General features: G+C 36.2%; 3 protein-coding genes and 3 non-coding genes across 6 annotated transcripts; 3 read left to right on the top strand and 3 right to left on the bottom strand.

Annotated features, from left to right (window-relative positions):
- Positions 1-828: 828 nt before the first annotated feature.
- On the bottom strand, positions 829-930 carry LOC132188892 (small nucleolar RNA R64/Z200 family). The gene has a single exon (XR_009440952.1). It is a non-coding gene; the product is annotated as a small nucleolar RNA R64/Z200 family (small nucleolar RNA).
- Positions 931-1,226: 296 nt separating this feature from the next.
- Positions 1,227-1,306, bottom strand: LOC132188871 (small nucleolar RNA SNORD18). Its single transcript, XR_009440931.1, has one exon. It is a non-coding gene; the product is annotated as a small nucleolar RNA SNORD18 (small nucleolar RNA).
- Positions 1,307-1,398: 92 nt separating this feature from the next.
- Positions 1,399-1,477, bottom strand: LOC132188891 (small nucleolar RNA Z199). Its single transcript, XR_009440950.1, has one exon. It is a non-coding gene; the product is annotated as a small nucleolar RNA Z199 (small nucleolar RNA).
- Positions 1,478-3,408: 1,931 nt separating this feature from the next.
- Positions 3,409-8,241, top strand: LOC132188452 (uncharacterized). Its single transcript, XM_059602906.1, has 6 exons — positions 3,409-3,912; positions 4,434-4,593; positions 5,596-5,783; positions 7,023-7,146; positions 7,470-7,600; positions 7,936-8,241. Exons 1-6 carry the CDS (start codon positions 3,691-3,693, stop codon positions 8,065-8,067), a joined length of 957 nt encoding a protein of 318 aa, XP_059458889.1. The 5' UTR covers positions 3,409-3,690; the 3' UTR covers positions 8,068-8,241.
- A 2,281-nt stretch (positions 8,242-10,522) lies between these two features.
- Positions 10,523-11,870, top strand: LOC132188453 (methylesterase 10-like). The gene is made up of 3 exons (XM_059602907.1): positions 10,523-10,971; positions 11,097-11,210; positions 11,292-11,870. Exons 1-3 carry the CDS (start codon positions 10,609-10,611, stop codon positions 11,571-11,573), a joined length of 759 nt encoding a protein of 252 aa, XP_059458890.1. The 5' UTR covers positions 10,523-10,608; the 3' UTR covers positions 11,574-11,870.
- Positions 11,871-13,218: 1,348 nt separating this feature from the next.
- LOC132186481 (methyl jasmonate esterase 1-like) lies at positions 13,219-17,589 on the top strand. The gene is made up of 3 exons (XM_059600460.1): positions 13,219-13,658; positions 13,829-13,966; positions 16,749-17,589. The coding sequence occupies exons 1-3, from the start codon at positions 13,296-13,298 to the stop codon at positions 17,028-17,030; spliced, it is 783 nt and encodes a 260-aa protein (XP_059456443.1). The 5' UTR covers positions 13,219-13,295; the 3' UTR covers positions 17,031-17,589.
- The last annotated feature ends 3,139 nt before the right edge of the window (positions 17,590-20,728 follow it).

Raw genomic sequence — 20,728 nt, 5'->3', positions numbered from 1 at the left:
TCTCTTTGGTCACTTGTATGGCATCTGTGTTTCCAATTTGTTTTGAGAGTCCAAGGAATTGATTCGAGTCTCTTCAATTTAAGTTAATATTTTTTAGGAGGCATCAATCAAAATTATAAAAAATGTAATTCTCTCTTTTTTGGTCTGCCACATCATTTTAAATTTTTTTAAAAATTTATTTGTTAGGCTTCCTAACACCTCTCATTGATGAGATTACTCTTTGCATTGTGCTTATAAAGAGTCTATTAGACGCATGTCATTTTGTCATTAATTATGTTATGAATGACATTTTATAGACACCAATTTTTGGAAAATACATGAAGGCATCTTATTTATTTGAAGGCACCTATTAAAATAAATTTTTATTATTGATAGTATTTGAAATTATCGCACATCTATATACAAGCAACAAGCAAGCAATACCATCTTCCAAATTTAAGTACACTTGATAATAATTTTTTTGATTTATTTTTTCCAAAAAAAAAAAACATATATATTTTTAAAAATGAAAACAAAAAAAATCCTATAAACAGAATTGGAATACCGTTATTTAAATGGTATTTGCAGAATACTATATTAAGGTTTAAAAGCCCAGATACATGCAGAGCATTTTTAAACCTCAATATAATGCTGAACCTCAGAACGAATGAAACAGCAGATTCCATGGAATTTCAGCGAAGTTCCATGATCATCAAGTGTCTCCGAGCTCTCTCATGTCCCAAAACAAGCCAAATTTATTGTCATTTTCAACTGAACTTTGGAATCACCCAAATCCGCAACTACTCAAATCAGCTTCGAATGTACTAAATGCAGCAAAGAAGAAAACATATTCTGCTCAGAAACATGAATGTTTGTCTCATAGATCTTTTCAAGTAGAAAAAACCTCTGAAGTCTGACATGTGATAGCTTCATGATTCATCACAGCAACTAATAAGAAAATAAAACCAAAATGCAAATTTTCTTGTTGAATCCGCACATTCTAAAACCACCACACACATTTTTGAAAAAGCTAAATCTGAGATAAATCAAAAAATAAAACTCCTAACTATTTCATAACTATCAATCACAAGGCGCTCTCATTCATCATTGTATATTCAGCAGATCAAAAGCCTCAGTATAGCGTATAAACTACCCAAAGAATTGGGCAAACAATCATCGAGCACAATTGCAAGCCACAAAAGACCTAAAAACGAAAAAACATATAATAAGAACTAATAGAACCTGAAGAGATCAGAGTGTGCTATTATTGGGGTTATCGGTCACGGTTAATCAGAAACACGGACCAAAATTTCTCTCATCATATCTCAGTTCTGGATCCATCTGCTCCGAACAAAACTAAAATAACAAAAAAATTGAAAAGAAGAAACAAAAAAATTGGGAAATGTGGGGACGAAAGTAAATCATCAGAGACTTAAATACCAATAATCATGAAATTAATCGATCATTTTGTTGCAGTTTTTCTCTCATCATCTGAATCTCACTTTGCCCGACATCAAAATACCATAACTAATAATAATAAGAGAAAGAACAAAAATCAATAAATTGTCTACCAAAACCCTAATGGAGAGAGAGAGAGAGAGAGGCACAGGAAGAATGGGTATGTTAGGGGTTTATAAAGGAATAGCGAGGGGTTGCCCTAGATGGAGGTGTAGTCATCCTTAAATTTACACCGTACGATTATCGGGTTAAGGGAATTGTCAATTGTAGTAAATAATAAATATACGCGCGAACTGGGCTTTTTCTTTATTTTCCAACAGTGTGTGTAAAGCTATGGTGTCGGCCTGGCCCAATACATCTGCTCAAATTTGATATTGGGTTAGCCTACCAAACTCGTTAGCCGTTTTCGTACATATACGCTCCCCCTCTCTCACCATTAAAAATAAAAAATAAAAAAAATGTTACACGTGTAATTATTTTACAACTTTTAACACGCAACAATATTATGTGATCCGAGACACATCTACTAATAAAAATAATTTTAACAATTCTTCAATCACATATTGACATACATGTCAAAAGTTATAAAATAACAAGAAGACCTATTTGTCAAAGGCCCGTGACCAAAGTTTGTAGCTTGTTTTACCCATAATTCAATAAGTCGATGAAGCGTAGTGCCTACGCCCACATCATATAATCGCCCAAGACCACACTCAACTACCTTCTCAGCATATCCCTCGCCACATTAAGTATCAACAAGACCATGTTGTATAACCTCTCGATATTTTTGGAAATAATCTCTTACGTTACCAATAAAAAATGGGCAAAAACCCTAGAAGCCCTACTAGAAAGAGGCGAGAACGTTAAACTTATAAATGGAGACTAGGTGTCTTCGTTAGGTACACATCACTTTTTTTTTGTTCTTAATGCTATTATTTCATTTTGTTTCCTTTTCTAATTACTAACTTAAGTATTGCATATAGTTTTTTCGATTCTTTCAATGAGCCTCTCTAACCCTTTATCTTTCTCGCATGCTTCTTTTTCTTTCGTGTGTTTGGCGTACGATTGATATATGAACACGAGAATAACTTCAATGAGAATGGTGTACAAAATTACCCTTTTGTGCCTATCAATGAGGAGTTGACACCTCAACATAGAACATATTAAGAAAATAAAACTAAAACTCCTGATTATATCATATTTTATTTTTCAATGATTTTCAGTCACCCAAGTGAGAAAGGAGCCGCCCCAGAGGTGGTTGGCGGCCACCCCCGCCCATCTAGGGTGGTTGCGCGATGTGGCCAGGGTGGCCGCGCAACCACCCCTAGGCCATGGGGGTGGCCGCGTGGCCACCTTCTAATTTGTTTTTCTTTTAATTAATTTTTTAAGTTCTTATTTAAAATAATCAAGTGTAGGTGTGTTTTTTTTTTATTTAAGTTTGGTATGATTAACTTAGGTGTCATTTCCTGATTGGTCACACAAACCCACCCCTCTCTCCCATGACCGCACAGAATATGCACTCCTATGAACACAACTTCCCAACCAATACTGCCATATAACCACAAGGGTGGTAGTTGAGTTGGTAAAATAATTCCTTTCATCCAAGTGGTCGTGTGTTCGAATCCGCTTGCTGTAGTAGATACGTGAACCAGATGCTACTTTGAAGGGGCTCTACTAGCTCACACCTTTGTGGGGTTGTGGTGACGGGCTCACCTTCCCAGGCAGTAGCTATGGCTCAAACCAGACATTTCACAGCGGGTGGGAACCCCGATGGTAACGCCCAAGGGGGGAAACTACATTGGTCGCCCCTTCCCACCTTTTCAATTAGAAAAAAAAAATAAAAAAAATACTGCCATATACTTCACTTATATATGTACACGTGTGTATGAGAAAAATGTAATTCATAAATCTAACTGCATGCTCGTCTAGGTGAAAAATAAAAAATAAAAAATCCGGATTGAATTTCACATTTTCCCGATCCAAACTCGGAATTGGCAGAGTCCCTTGCTTTGGCTTGCAACTTCTGTCCCCGTCGTACCTGTTCCTTTACCTCCATTTTCATAATTCCGGAACGCGAGAAACACCGGCAGTGACAGGATTGCGAGTGAGAGTAACAACAAAACGTGAGAAGTTTCCTCAAACTGCAAGTTGCCAACAAATCCCATCCGCTTATCAAAGCGTCAACCGTCAAGCGTACAATCTTCCAACTCTATACAAAGAACCCCTTCCCTCCATTCCCAGAGAGAGCGGGAGATGGGTGGGAAGAGAGTTTTGATAGTGGGAGGCACGGGATACTTAGGACAACACCTATTGCAAGGCTTTTCAGAGATCCAAGGCACGCCATATGATCTGGCATTCACGTACCACTCAAAGCTTCCTCAGGCTTTGCTTGATGCCATTCCTCATTTGCTCGCTTTCCATGTTGATCTGAGAACTGGACAAGGATTTGAGGCCATTTCACAGACATTTGGCCAGGTCTGTTTTCACCAAAAGAAAAGAATATTTTCAAATACGTTCTGTTCGCTACTGGTAGATTTGTTTGGTAGTTTTGCGAAGCAGAGAATGTAAGAATTTGGTAAGTGGGTGTTTTCGTTCATAGATTTAAGATCTAAATTTTCTACATTCTGTATTATGTGTTTAAAAGGGCGTCTGGAACAAGCACCTCAAAGTGCCTCTACCTAGACTACCTGGGATTTGTAATGGGTTTTATGGTTTTTTATTTTTTTGCTTGAGAAATTGCTTGGGAATTGGGATATTTTGCTTTAATATATGAGAGTTTGCTGTCTTCCCTTTTCATTATTAGTTAAGAATAATCCAATCTTATGGTTGTGACATATGGTTTCACAATCTATAACGTAAGTTGTCTTAGGCAGAATTCAGAAATCCTGAAATGTTTTAAAGCTCCATCTATTGTGCTGGCTCTTTAAAAAAAGGTTTTGAATACAGCTTAACTCCCGTTTCAAGAGCTGACAATTGTATCTTCTTTGAAATGGCAGCCTGATGTTGTTGTGAATTGTGCTGCACTCTCTGTACCTCGTGCCTGTGAAATGGATCCCACTGCCACTATGTCTATTAATGTGCCATCTTCTCTTGTGAATTGGTTATCAAACTTTGAAGAGAGTAGTACACTTCTGATTCACTTGTCAACCGATCAAGGTAAGTCACACTGGAATTACTAGAGGAATGAAGCAAAGACAAAGCAATATTGCAATTCTTATTGTTTGTGTATATGGTCTAGAAGTCCTAGGTATAAACAGGGCAGACCTGTCTTATAAGTTTCCTAAGCTTGACTTTTTTGGTTGATTTCCGTCTTGCTGGAACACAAACCTGTCACAACTCACAAGTTTCTCGAAATTTTTCTTTTGTAAATAAACAATAGCTTAACGAATTATCTAATTCTTTTTTTTGGACGAAAAATAAATTTCTTTTGCCGGACTTGAACTTGGGTCTTTTGGGTGAGAGCCATGTATCCTAACCATCTAGACTACAATGGATGGTTAAAACAATCTAAGTTTTACTATCTAAGTGACCATGCAAATCTTAAGTCAACTCCAAAAGCCTTGTAAACATTAAACATTGGAAGACTACATTTTCCTCCCAGTAGAGTCAGGTCTTAAACAAAACCACTTTTGGATTACTCTCTCTTTTCTCAAGTCTCATATTGTATTCATTTGATTTACCTGGACCTACCTGCTGAAAAAAACCAGTATTGAATATTAGGGCAATTGCACATTATGATTTTTCCATGTAAAAAACTGGATGCACATAACATACCACCGGAAGTAAATACAATAAATAACCTTTCTTGCTCTATGGTCCAGGCATTTTCTATTTCCTTTTGGTCATCTCTACCGAATTATCCAATGCCTGACAATTTCTAGTGGTACTACTGTAGCTGGCATGCTTATGTTTTTTTCTTTCACCAATAATGAAGTTACGCACCAGTGGGTCTTTAACCCACAGCTTCACACTCCAACCCATTCTTATGGAGGAGGAAGTGCTATTTCAACTACAGCTCATAGGCTTATTATATTTTGTATTAGCTGGAAGAAAACAAATCTCTGATGTAGCTACTCCCTATATCTTACACTTATCATTTATCGTGCCTTTACACATAGCTTTGTTTTCAAAATGTATATGATGTAAGTTTCCAAACAGTTTATGAAGGGGTGAAGTCCTTCTACAAGGAAGAAGACGAAACTGTTCCTGTGAATGTTTATGGGAAATCAAAGGTGGCAGCAGAGCAGCTTGTTTCTGAAAAATGCTTGAATTTTGCAATACTGAGAAGCAGTATCATTTTTGGGCCACAGACTATCTCACCTGTTCCAAGATCTCTTCCAATTCAGGTGTGTACCCAGAATGCAGACCTTGTAATCTACATCTGCAAGTTTGTTGGCTAAGAAATGCATATGATTAGAGACTACTAAATATAGTGACTTTATAAATAAGGGGAAGAATATAATTTGCCTTTTTGCACCTGGTGCTTGTCAAGCACTGCTATGTTCTAAGCAAATGCATGAGTTTTCTGGTTCTCCTATTGTTGTTTTCACTATTTAGTTTGTCCATGAAGTTCTGCAGCCTGCTTCATCCTGTCTCTAATACGGTCTAATTTATTTATGAAAGTGGCACTTATTCATAATCCCCATCTTTTTCCCATGTTTAAAATCTTGCATCTTCCAACTTTATGCCTCTTTTTGGTTTATAATTTTGGATATGTCAGGAACAGAATGGTTCAAAACTGATCTAATTTACCAGTTCTTTGCCCCAAAAAGGAGAAAAGTTAGAAGGAAAAAAATAAAAAGGATGAAAAGCAGTCATAGGCTACCAGATTGGGTTACTTCGGTCTTTTGCATGCTAGAAAAGGTCATGTTTACCAGCTTTGATTTATTTAAGATTTGTTTTTGGGAAACTTTTTAGGTTTCAACTGAGTTAGCACAGATGCAAAGTTTACTCAGTTAAAGTTGCAACCCAAAATTAAGTTGTTACTGTTCACTATTCTTGTCTAAGAGGTTTGTGGCTGAGATTTCAACGTAAGAAGTTTCAGGTATAAGATTATTTATTTGTAAAGATTCTTGGAACTTATCAAGTGAAAAGTAACAAAAGGTGAGAGATGCAGATAGGAGAATAAGAATTGATCATATGGCGACAAAACAAATAACACTATAAGCACTGGTTAATGTTCATGTAAATTGTCACTTATCAAAAAAAAAATGTTCATGTAAATTGTCAATCTCATCCAATGGAAACATCAACAGGATATACCAGAAAAATAATTTATTTTGTTACAAAAATGGAGTTAAGTGGTATGAGGAAATGGAAACCTTGATTTTTTAATGTGGGGGGAGTCAATATCACTGTGTAAAGTCATATATTATCATTATTGAACTTTCAAGTTGCTGTTTTCATTGTGTAGTGTTGAGACTGGCTGGCAATTTATTTTTTGGTGGGGGGTTTCTTTTTGTAGGATTTGTAATTATAAAGATAGAGATTATGATTACTGTTTCTAGTTAAAAGAAAACAATTAATAAATGGGAAACAATGATTATTTTGTATATTACCAACAATTTGGCGCCTAATTGATGCAGTGGATGGATGGTGTCCTTTCCAAAGGAGAAAAAGGGGACTTCTTTCATGACGAGTTTCGCTGCCCAGTTTATGTCAAGGATGTTGTGAGTATCATACTAGCTTTGACAAGCAGATGGGTGTCAGGTATAATCTGTAGTATCCAAGCTAAAATACTGGTAATATAGATGAGAAACTACAAAATCTTCTTTGTACATCACCATTCATTTGGTTTTTACATTGATTAACTCTTAAACAATATCGGTTGTTTATAAGGATATCCATTTTTTGCTAAAAGACAGACTCCATTAAGGCATTGCAATATCAAATTTTCCTTCTAATGCCTTGTTTTCCATTGCCCGTTCTGCCAACCTTCTGCTTTTTCTATATGCTTTGACATCTGTACTCTCTCTGTCTCTCTTTCTCTCAATATTCTGAGTTTCACTTGACATTCATGATATTTGTGCCAGAGGGTAAGCAAATGCAGTTGCTACTAAACGTTGGTGGACCAGATAGGGTATCCCGTGTAGAAATGGCCGAGGCTGTGGCACATATCAGAGGATACGACACCTCACTGATCAAAGCAGTGTCTGCATCGTCGGTATGTTCAGCGCTTAAGATTTATTCTAAAATTTTGAAATGCCCGAGAAACAAACTTTTTAACATGCTTGTTCTTATCTAAAATTTTGAAATGCCTGAGAAACAAACTTTTTAACATGCTTGTTTGGTGCCTTGAGAATTATCCATCAGTTCTTCATTTTACTCCCTGGCCACCGAAGTGTCAGCTTGCCCTTTTGGATGAACATGTCGAATAATATTTTTCTGTTTGCTCTTTTTGCTAAGCAACAGCTTCCTCTCTACATGTGCATTGTGTGAGAATTAGGTTTTCCTTGTTCCAGTCAATTTAAACTGCTCTTTTTTGAAATAATTCTCCAGGTTGATCGAGGCGTCAAGTCCCCGGCCGACATATCCATGAATATAACCAAACTAGTTCAGACACTAAATATTTCTCCTGTTTCATTCAAAGATGGTGTCAAATTGACACTCGCTGCTGAAGCTAAATTTTAAGGCTATCAAGATGTTGTATTAAGTGCTATGGCCAAGGGTATGTTGTGAACAATGATTATCAATACTATATACACTTCCCCTCTGTTGCCGCCCAAGGCTCATTCCAAGTACATTTCCCTTTGGTCATAGGTGCCTCTAATGACTCAAAACATGAAAGAGAATCTTATTCTTTTATCATCCTTTTATTCACAATTTTTTTTTTTCTGTTAAAAAAAGGAAATTCTAAAGTATGAGTCTCATAGATTGCAAGAACAAGTTGTTTACACTTCCTGATAACTAGAAAGTGCATAGCTTTCTATCAAATGGAAATGTAGGGTGTGATGGCTGGATAGGTATTGGACCAATCTTGTAAAATGAAAAAATTTGTTAAAAAAATCATCATCGTTTAATCAGCTTAAATACTTTATTTTTTTTTTTCATATGGAAAACTATGACAAATCATTTTGAAAAAATTAAGTTTCAGATTGAAAAAAAGAAAAGAAAAAAAAGAAGATATATCGGTTGTGACCTTCCTCCTAATTTTTTTTTTTTAAAAAAAATGTGTATTTTTTAATGGGAAAGTTAGAGCTTTTAGTAAATCAATTTTTAAGGTTTAAAGTGTATCAAATTGAGTAGTGATATTATGCACGCCAGCGTGAGTGCATAGTGCCTCACGTCGGTGTGAACAGTAACCAAAAGAATATTAAAAAAATGTTGAAACAGTAACTTTTGATTACTGTTCACACTAACATGAGGTATTGTACACTCAGACTAGCATACGTAATATCACCACTCGTATCAAATTACTCTTTAAAATTATCAAATCACTCTTTTCCTTAAATTTTTTGAAAGGAAATAATGATACATAGACTAATAGCTACGTCATATCTAATGACATGTATTTGACAGTTTGAGCCAACATGATCACATCATTTATACATGACCACATCATTTATAACAATGTTACATCATAAAAGAAAAAACAAACAAACAAAAGAGTAGGAATGAACCAAAGAGAGAGAGAGGTGGGCAATCTACCCCTAATTCTGGCCACCTCTAATAACTTTTGGAGTCAAATCACTCTCAATAACTAGTCACTCTTTATTAGGCCTTTGAAAGTTGCCAAACCGGATATCTTTAAAAAAGGTGGCCGAATGGCTAAATCACTGTCCATCTTCAAAGTGGTTCAATCATTACTAAAAAATATTATGATTGGTTAAATCACTCTCCAATAATTTGACAGCTCCCAACCACCTTCTCCCTTTTTTCATTTTTATGATGTGACATATTTTAAAATTAAAATTATATATATATATATATACATGTGCGTGAGAGAGAAAAAGAGAGTGTTTGGCAAACCCCCTAATTTTACATGGCACTATATACCTCTGGGTTGGTGCCTCTCCATCAGGTACGGCTTGTGGTTGAATGGATTGACCCAGCTGGTTGGAAAAATAAAAATAAAAATAATTTTTATTTTGCCCCTTCAAAACACCTCATACAAATAATCGTTTCTCTTTCATATGGGCATAATTGTCTTTTAACAAAATTTGTCTTGTCACATAAACTGCAGCGTGGTCAGGAATGTGCTGCAGCTTAACAAACAAGGCCTGAGTGTATGTAGGTACAAATTTGATTAGATATCACGTGGCAATGACCCTAGATGTCATTCCTCATTCTTAAAAAAATCAAAGGAAATAATGAAATGATGAAAGGTCTAAGCTAGGGACCTTTACACATTTTTCTCATTTTTAAAAGTACTCGTTATTCTGACCATTTAGTGCTGTTGCTGTTAAAGAATGGTGTCGTCACTCGTTAATGGAACATTTTTATTAACCTACGTGTACTGTGCAGATGTTACCGAGAGATGTTACCGAGTGCATGTTTGAGATCGTGTTTGAATAATGTAAAAGTGTGTTTAATATTCAAAAAGTCTGTTTGAAGAAAAAAAATTCGTTTAGTAAAAAAAAAAGTTAAAAGTACTTTTAAGAATTCAAAATGCTTAAAAATGGCTAAAATGCACTTTTAACAAATGAAGTTTTTGCCAAAAAGCGTTTTTTGATTTAAAAACTCTATTTCTCAAATACAACTCCAAACAAACTCTAAGACTAACCGAAAACTTGTTAAAATGACCTTAATTAAATTACTAATTCTAAAAAGTTCAACAGAAAATTATTAAAATTATGTTGTTAACTTTTTGAAATAAATAATATTTTGACACACGTTCCACACAAAGTCACAAAGTGTATGAAAGTTATAAAACCGACACAATACCAAATTTCCAGTGTTAATAAATAAATAAATAAATAATAGTTCTGGTTTTCGACTTTCCTTCTAAAGCAATCAGAATGTCCACGCATTTCACGCTCATTCGCCGCCCACTCAGACAATAATTGACACGAAGCAAAGTCTCGTTTTGGCACCTCGATCAAATTAACTTTATTTTTTCCTTTTGTCTAGTACTGTAACTTTTAGTGTACATTCTTGGTTCAAATCCTTGTATATAAACTGAGAGAAATTGCATGCTCCCAAGCAATAATTAAGTACAGCAAGAAACCGAAAATGGGGGATTTGAAGCACTTTGTTTTAGTTCATGGAGCCTGCCATGGGGCTTGGTGCTGGTACAAGCTTGTCACCCTGCTCAAACAGCTCGGTCACAGTGTCACTGCTTTGGACCTCGGCGCTTGTGGGGTCAACCCCAAGCAGCTGATGGAGATCATTTCTATTTGGGACTATATGCAACCGTTGATGGAGTTCATGGCATCTCTCCCTCAAGGAGAGACGGTGATTTTGGTTGGTCACAGCTACGCCGGCCTCTGTATCTCTCTGGCCATGGAGAGCTTCCCGGAAAAAATTTCAGTGGCAGCTTTTCTCACCGCCTATATGCCAAATTTAGAGTCTCCACCGGGAACTCTCATACAAGAAGTAAAAAAAAAAAAAAAAAAAGTTGCCCATTTCCTAATATATCATTGTATTGCTTTAAGAAAAGCTATTTTCTTCATGTACGTGTTTTAATTTGTTTTATCTTTTGTTTGGGATTTGGCAACCAGTACTTCAAAAGGAACCCTGCAGAATCCTTATTGGATTGCCAGTTTTCAGAGGAATCAACAAGCTTTGGCCCGGATTATATGAGGACCAAGCTATACTCCCATTGCCAATCAGAGGCAAGATTTTCGAGCAGATTCGTGCTTTTAATTCCTACCATATTTTGTGAATTTTATTTATGTGTTTTAACTTGCATGCAGGACCTGGAACTGGCCAGCATGTTGATAAGGCCAACGAGGGTGTTCTTGGAAGACCTTGTCAAGGAGTGTATGCTGACAAAGGAGAAATACGGGTCAATCAATCGGGTTTTTTTAGTTTGCGAAGATGATGAAGCGATGCCGGAAGATTTTCAGCGTTTGATGATTGAGAAAAGCCCTCCTCAGGAAGTGAATTTGATTAGAGGAGCTGGCCATATGGTCATGCTCTCAAAGCCCAAGCAACTTTGCCAAATGTTACTCGAAGTTGCTGGGAGATATCAGTAAATAAACTCTAGTAAACATCGGGATTTCGTTCAATAGGACTATAGGAGTACTGCTCTAGATCTATTGCACTGTCATCTGCAATAGACTTTTTGTTTTGTGCGATATCTAAAACCGTAGTACTATAGAATGATAGGTAAGCTCGGGTTTTGATTCCTTGAATATGTGAATAAATTTTACCAAGAAAAGTAATTGGAGGAATTCCAATTCCAATTCCAATGATAGGTAAGCTCGGGTTTTGATTCCTTGAATATGTGAATAAATTTTACCAAGAAAAGTAATTGGAGGAATTCCAATTCTAGTAGATTGTTAGTTCTTGTGTTGGCTTAATTCAGTTTCAAAATGCAGATGTTACTGTTCACGGGCTCAAACACTGATATAGAATTCTTAGAATCTAATCTCCACCGTTCATAATGTAGATTCATGTGTTATGAACGTCCCTGCAAAATTTCAGCTCAATCGGACCACAAACGCCCATCGATCGAAGGTATTGATCAAGACTGGACAGGCCGGGTCCGGACCGCAATTCCCAGGGTCCGGACCTCATTTCCAGAAACTAAAATCTTGCTCCGCAAAGCCATGTCCAGACTGCCCATTAACATGTCTGGACACCCCGTAAGTTTTAGGCCCAAAAACGTGATTTTAAGTGGGTTAGGTCTAGGGTTTTGTCTGAGGTATATATACATCATTATAGAAGAGAGAGAGACACGAATTTTAACCCCCAGAAAGTTCGTCAGAGGCTGTGCTAAGAGAGATCATATGTGGTGAGCATTAAATTGAATCTCTTAGAGTTTTAGTTATTCTTTTGATAAATCTACGCTTGAGAAGTCTATCGGAAGGGTCTGGTAAAGGAGAATCACGTTGAAGAAGATTGTGAGCAAGAAGACAAGTTGTAGGCTTGTCGATCTTACAGAGCCAAAGTCTTGCAAAGGGTTGTAAGTGCTCCTAGTGTCTGTAATCTCTAGATAATCTTTTGATAGTGATTTCTTGGGTTTGGCTGCCCCGGAGAGATTTTACTTTTAGATCGGTTTCTAAAAGGTTTTCTCTTCGTAACCAAAATATCTGTGTCTGCCTCTTTATTGCTTTATATTTTTTTGGTGATTGAATTGTTTATTGCTTCATAATATTAATTCCGCATAAATTGTGATAAACAAGTTTTTGAAGTCGGCATAGCGTTTTTCATAGTAGACTCATCTATCTTTTGTTTGCTTGTCAAATAAAGAGAGCAGAAGGAATAGCATTATGAGTTTATGATATTTACAGCCTTATTTGAATGCATTTGTGGTCTGAAATAGAAAGTGATTGCAGCCATGAGGGCCCGAGTCCTTATCAGCTTTCAATTATTTTCCCTCACCTTTTCCTTTCCCTCTTTGTTTCCTACCAACCATACACACGGTAAGAGTAATGGTAAAAGAGTATTCCAACTTTCAAAACATTTTTTATTTTTTAAAAAATGAAAATCAAGGATATTTTAGTCTTTTTATTGTACTTTTAACGTCTAAAATTAACGAAAGGATTCTAATTGAGAGTAATTGAAAGTTCAAGGGTCCAAAATGAGAAATTTAAAAGTTCAAGAATTTATAAAATCGAATGAAAGATCAAGGAACCAAAGTGAAGTTTCCCAAAAAATTAAAATACTACCAAAACACCGGATCTTACCCTTTCTTTCCCGTTAAAAGGGACTTTTTTTACACCAGATAATAGAATAGCAAAGTGCAAGGAAAAATGATGAATCGGAAGCACTTTGTTCTAGTTCATGGAGCCTGCCATGGGGCTTGGTGCTGGTACAAGCTTGCTACGCTGCTCAAATCAGCTGGTCACCGTGTCACTGCCCTGGACCTTGGTGCTAGCGGAGTCAACCCTAAGCGGCTGGATGAGGTATATTCCATTTCTGATTCGCTGCAACCGTTGACGGATTTCTTAGCTTCTCTGCCACACAACGAGCGGGTCATTTTAGTGGGTCACAGTTATGGTGGCATGGGCATTTCCCTAGCCATGGAGAGTTTTCCAGATAAGATCTTAGTGGCAGTTTATGTCACTGCCTTTATGCCAAATATTATACTTCCACCGTCAACTCTGTTGCAAGAGGTAAAGAAGAATTATTATTATTATTTTTTTTTTTTTGGGTGGTTGGTTAATATTTTTATTCTGAAATAAAAAAATAAAAAATTGAAACACAATATTTTGTTGGTTAATATTCATATTTTGTTGGTTGTCATTTTCATTTTTTTTTTTTTTGGGTGGTATTTTGAAACCAGTTCTTTAAGAGAACCCCAAAGGAGTCTCTGTTGGATTTCCACTTCTCCTTCGACCATGGACCAGAAAACCCACCAACTTGGGCTGTATGTGGACCGAATTACATGGCAGCCAATATCTACCAACACTGCCAAGCGCAGGTGAGTACATTAAGCAACTTACCATAAGCTTAAGCTTGTTAGTGTTGGACAATTTTTTATACAACTCAAATATGTAATTAGCGTGTTAGAGTTGAGAGTCTAATCCGTTTACTTAAAAGAGTTGGGTTATAATTTATTTTTATAGTCTTATACTAATGTTTCGATATGATTTGAATATGATACGACAATTTTTTACACGATCTGCAAATTTGACATTAACCCACCGTAAAATTAGTAGGTTAGGGTTAAATAGGTCTAACTTATTTAATTAAACGAGTCGAGTTAAAATTGACCTATATAATCTTATATTAAAGGGTTGATACGATTCAAACCTGACATGCGAATAACGAGTTGCCACTGACTGTTAAGAATATTACTTGTTATTTACTTCTTTAGGTATTATTAGTCTACTAGGTTTACCTTTTCTTATTCTACTAGGTTTACCTTTCCTTATTCTACTAGGTTTACCTTTCCTTAATCTATTAGGTTACTTGCCTCTCTATAAATAGAGGCCTCTGTATTCATTATTATAATAAGAGTCAATACAATGTAGTCCATTGTGTGCTTTCGCTCTCTCTCTCTCTTCTCTCTCTTTCTTCCGCTTCTAATATATTATCCAATATATTTAACATGGTATCAGAGCCACCTTTCTGTGGCCTCCAATAAACGTCTTTGACGTTTTCCGGCGCCGCCAGTGTTATCCGGCGAATCATTCTCTCTGCTCCTCACGGTTCTCTATCTTCTCCTCGAGGTTTTCAGTGTATCACTATACCACTTGAAAACCCGGAAGACAACCGTCCCAGAGCCGCCGCACACAGCCCCATCGGAGCTTCCACGCGCCCTCACGCGCCGCCCAAATTTTTGGCAATTCCGCCACTGCCCTTCCGCCACCAGCCGCCACGGTGGTCCGATCACTTATCCATGGCCACCGATCGATAGCTTTCATCTCGGTGATTCCAGAACAAGTCCCATATCCTCCATACGACGCCGTACGCGCCTCCACGCGCCCCCAGAAGTTCTGCGCGTCAGATCCACGCGCCAGGACACGCCTCCTCCGTTCGCGCGTGTACCACACGCGCCATCGCCCCACGTGCCGCACGCCATCCTTGCCACGTCAGCCCTAATTGCCATGCCATCCTTGCCACGCCAGACCTAATTACCACATCATCATAGCCACGTCAGCCATGTGTGCCATGTCATCATTGCCATGTCATCACTGCCACGCCAGCATGTGTGCCACGTCATCAGAGCCACGTCAGCTCTATGCACCACGTCAGCCAGATCTGCCACATCAGCACCTTGACATGGTTGACTTTTGTAGCGTTGACTTTGACTGTTGCCCGTTGACTTTGACCACTGAAAAAGTTGACCAGGTGTTTCCTACTCAATTTTTCGTCCTGATTTCAAATTTGTGGTCTATTTTTGCTTTTGGCATCTCTATATGGCAAAAAAAAAAAACAAGACTCTTCTTCAAATTTAGGCGTTTGTTTTATGCGGTTCAAGTTGGTTTATGCTTGTTCAATTCGGTTTTATAGCCTGTTCTTTGGCGCAATTCAATCCGGTTCATTCTTCTTGCGGATGGCACTCTCGGGTCAGACCAATCTTTCCTTAGGTCCATGGGTTTTCGGGCCAAAGAAGCCCCTTTCAACCGGCCCACTTATGCCTTGTCAAATGCCGCCATCACCGATCACTGATTTGCCTCTTCAACCGGCCATTTTTCTCCCTACTTAGCTCAGCCTGCTAGGCGAGACAGTCTACTAGTTAGATGGGCCAGACTTTAGTTTAGCCGACAAGGCGAGACGGTCTAAGGGTTTCAGGCATGATTAGCCTATTCAACCGGCCCTGCTTATCTCAGCCGACCAGGCGAGACGGTCTACTAGTCAGACTTTAGTTCAGCCGACAAGGCGAGACGGTCCAAGGGTTTCAGACATGATTAGCCTCTTCAATCGGGCCTACTTATCTTAGCCGACTAGGCGAAACAGTCCAAGGGTTTCAGACATGATTAGCCTCTTCAATCGGGCCTACTTATCTCAGCCGACTAGGCGAGACGGTCCAAGGGTTTCAGACATGATTAGCCTCTTCAACCGGCCCTACTTATCTCAGCCGACCAGGCGAGACGGTCTACTAGCTAGAATTTTTGGGTCAGACTTTAGCTCAGCCGATCAGGCGAGACAGTCCAAGGGTTACGAGCCAAACAAGCCCCTTTTAACTGAACCTACTTTTCTCAGCCGACCAGGTGTGCTACTTCATTACTAGTATATGGTTTTCAAGTCAAATTATAACCAAGTGAACCAAGCTCCAGCTTAAATGCATTGCTCAAATTCAGGCAGAATCCACCGGTCTCTAACAACTTTTATGGTGTTACTTCGGCAATTGTTTCGGCACAAGCAGTTTTTTTTTTCGGCGAATTCCTTTTTCTTTCCCTTTTCGTTTATCCAAACTCAAGTTTACACATTGAGTTTGAGGGGGGATGTTAAGAATATTACTTTTTATTTACTTCTTTAGGTATTATTAGTCTACTAGGTTTACCTTTTCTTATTCTACTAGGTTTACCTTTCCTTATTCTACTAGGTTTACCTTTCCTTAATCTATTAGGTTACTTGCCTCTCTATAAATAGAGGCCTCTGTATTCATTATTATTAATGAGAGTCAATACAATGTAGTTCATTGTGTGCTTTCGCTCTCTCTCTCTTCTCTCTCTTTCTTCCGCTTCTAATATATTATCCAATATATTTAACACTGACAAAATATTTTTAATGTTGTATTAAATTTTTGAATGAAGGATTTGGAATTAGCAAAAATGTTGGTGAAGCCAAGTAAGTTATTCTTGCAAGACTTGGCAATGGAATCTCTGCTCACAGAGGAAAAATTCGGGTCAGTAAGTCGGGTTTATATCGTATGCAATAAAGATGAGTTGCTAAAGGAAGATTTTCAGCGGTGGATGATTGAGAAGAGCCCGCCCAAAGAAGTGAAATCAATCGCAGGAGCTGACCACATGGTCATGCTTTCAAAAGCCAACGAGCTTTGTCTCTGTCTCCAACAACTTGCTGAGAAATACTGTTGAGTAGGTCATCGGAGAAGCCTTAACATGGCGATGTGCTTCCAACGCCATCTACGCATCGGTTTCCGACAAGCACGCAATCGGCTTTTCTTCCGGCTATTGTCATCCGCCTAGTGTGCTCCTATTTTTAAATTTTTAGTTATATTGCTTTGATTTTCCCTGTATTTTTCTTGTTTTTCTTGCTGCTTGTAATAAGGTCATGTCCTCTTTCTTGATCTTCTCGCTTGTTATTTTGGTCCAGACCCCTGGGGTTGTGGATATGAACGATATCCTGGCTTTCGGGTTCAGGAGGATGTGTGTCGGCATGGGGTTCTTTTGATCCCAGGGTCGAGGAATAAGAGCTACCTATGCATTAGTTTGTGTCTGCCTAGCGCAGATCTGTTATTCCAACTGAAGATTAGTTATAGGTTAGCGGATCTTTGGCGTCTTTGATGTGTAATCTTTTAGTTACGACTTTGATCTTTTAGCTTCGGCTAGGATCTTTCAAAACGTTATGTTATGTGATTGTAAGAGTTTTATTGCTCTTGATTCCTCTATTAATGAGATAAGAATGATTTTCCTTCAAAAAAAAAACATTATAATAATTAAGGATGTCTTTCATGTATAATATGGAATTAATTGACATTATATTAAGGATGTCTTTCTTTCCATCCACGTCAATAACAGTTGTGAAAGCATAATTAAAAGTTCAAAATAATAGAAAAATTGGAGATCTGCATTTTGCACTCCTTTGCTAGCTTCAAAAGATTCCATATCACCTAAAATTTTTTTCTCTTTTATTTTTTTTGGCATTAAATACTTATGTCCCTTACTAAAATTGTTTATGGGAGGTAACTCAATCGGTTAAAGACCAAGTGATGGTCTAGTTTGAATTGTCCATCTCCTTTTGTACGGACATGTACAAAAAAAAAAAAAAAAAAAAAAAAAATTTGTCTCAAGGGCATGTTAGAATGTGCTCTTAATACAAAAAGCTCAATTTACATAAAAATTGTAATAAGTAAAGAAAAGACACAGAAGAAAACGAATTAACTCATCAAAGATCACATCCAGCAACTCAATCACAAAAAAGCAGACAAAATCAGTGCCAATGAGAAACGTTCAACGTCAAATCTCAGCAACCATCTTTGACAAAGGGAAACAAAGATCACACTAACCTCCATTATTATAACTTAATTATTCATTCTTTATGTTTGTGGCTAGTGATAATATATAACACTGAATAATCATGCACGCTTGTGTTATTTAATTATAAAATATAATTAACTAATTATTTAAACAATAAGAAAAAAAAATAAAAAATATATATATATATATATATATATTATAAAATTGGTGTGCATGACCGTTCATGCACGCCAATATTATGTAAATCACTACTAAATAATTGTAATCTGTTTATCGTAAATTCTTATCTACATCGGATCTAATGTAATGCAGAAGTCTTTAATTTTTTTTGTTTAACAAGATTAAGATTTAGGAGTCAAAATTGTGACCTCAATATTATGTGTGATATTTATGAGATATAAATGTGGTATATAACATTACTCAAAGTAAAATATTCATATATCTTAAGCTTTTAAATTAGAGTGATGCTGGAAATTATCATTTTATTCTACAATTATCTTACAATTCTATGGTGACAATTCCAATATATATATATATATATATATATATATATATATATATATATATATTTTAAAAGAAAAAAAATGACAAGTTCAATGATTGGTTTAGATTGTCATATAAACATTATAAGACTACTGTAGATAAAAATATGGTATATAATATTATTCTTCAAATTTTACTATATTTATCCCAAATGTGAGTAGAAAATACTTGTTAAAAGGACAAACATTTTATGAATATATCACAAAATTAACATGACAAATTCATAACCTAAATATCGCAATTAGAAAACTTGAGATGTGTTAGAAAACTATATTAAATTTTATTTTATGATAATATTTAAAATTTGTGCATTTAATAGTATAAATGATTCTACACTATTTAATTAATAAAAATATATTAATATTAACTTTAAATCGTGATCTATCATTTCAAAAGGGATTCTATTATGGCACGTATGCTGAATTCATTGGCCAATGAAAAACAAAGATATTTCTTTGCCTTTTGTTTTTCAAAGCTACTTTAACACCTGTCGCTAATAACATTTGAATATTTGATTTGGAAACCAATTCTCTACGTTTTATTAGCTGTCATTCCTGATAAGACCCCACGCCTCCCCATTTTTATTTTATTATTTTTTTTTTTTAAATATCTCAATCCATTAAACTAGAAGATTTACGTGAAACAAAAGTTTTTAGAGGGTGGGCAACCCAACAATAAACTCAGATTGAAATAAGCAGTGCCAGTGAAAATGGAAAAGAAATTAAAAAAAAAAAAAACCAAACGCTAAACAGGAAATGGGTGTTTTATTGACCCCAAAAGAGCCAATTATTTTCCGGTCCTCTATTCCTCGGGCAGAAGCTAAAGATTGAGCTGCATAAAGCGGGTTTGGGCAGCATAACAGAAAAAGATAGATGTAACTCTATCCAAACCTCAGTCCGGCTAAGACAACCCCTGTGGGCTGTGAGGGGGTTAGGGGGTGGAAGCACTACTGATCGATCTGTCAACGACCCAATTAACAAATTAAAAATGTCCTCCACAAGATATATAAGACAACCACGTCCAGGGAGACCAGAACAGAAAAAAAGAAAATACAACAAATAATAAAACAAAAAACATCATCACCACACCTCCCCCATTCATTTTCAGTTTGGCACTACATACATGGACCCAGCGGCGGAGCCACGTTACCCCTTGGGGTGCCATGGCATCCCAAGGATTTAATTTTTCTATTTTTTTGTTTTTTTTAACCCAAGGCACCCTCAAAATAAAAAAATATTATTATTATTATTTTTTTTTACAATTTTACCTATCCATTATTCAAGACAGCAACCCTTCTTTAGCACCCCCATTTAACCCACAACAATTTAATCCACTACAACCCTTCTCCTGCACCAAAAAAAAAAATCTCTAAGACTCTCTCTCTTAAACTCTCTCTAGTCTCTTTGTAAAGTACAATTCTAGACATTTTTTTTAATTATTTTTTTTAATATTTTTGTTTTTTTGATATAATGTTGACTTGTTACATTTCTAATATATTAATTTGAGCACATATTTATGAACTTTTATAAATACTTTTTATGATACATATATTATGTGAATTACTAAATTTTAAGATAAAGAAAATTTTTAAGATACCAACAAAATTTTAGCCGCACCCCAAGACTGCATGGACCCACCGATTCTTTTCCACCTGCCATTAACGTCTGACTGACGGTCTGAGCCACCTGACCTGACTATTGTTTTTGGCAATCCTAAACAAACTTCTCTTTTCCTTTTACAACTCATTACATATTAATATTATTATTATTATTATTATTATTGGATTGAAATTCTTTAGAATTTCTTTTAAATTTGAAAATTTTAAATTTATAAATTTTAACTGTTTATCTTATTAAAGCATTTAAAATAAGTCACATTTTATTATTTAATGAAAAAATATAATTTATTAAATTTTTTTATAGTAACTTTTTTATTAAATGTTAAAATATGACTTATTTTAAACGCTTAAATAAAATAAATAAATAAAATTTATAAATTTAAGGGTTAAATACCAAATACTTTCTGGAGTTTGG

This window comes from Corylus avellana, chromosome ca7 (genome assembly GCF_901000735.1).
Source record: "Corylus avellana chromosome ca7, CavTom2PMs-1.0".
In the NCBI taxonomy this organism is placed as follows: Eukaryota; Viridiplantae; Streptophyta; class Magnoliopsida; order Fagales; family Betulaceae; genus Corylus; species Corylus avellana.
The sequence above is the reverse complement of the archived record's forward strand: the minus strand, read 5'-3'. Positions and strand labels throughout refer to the sequence as shown.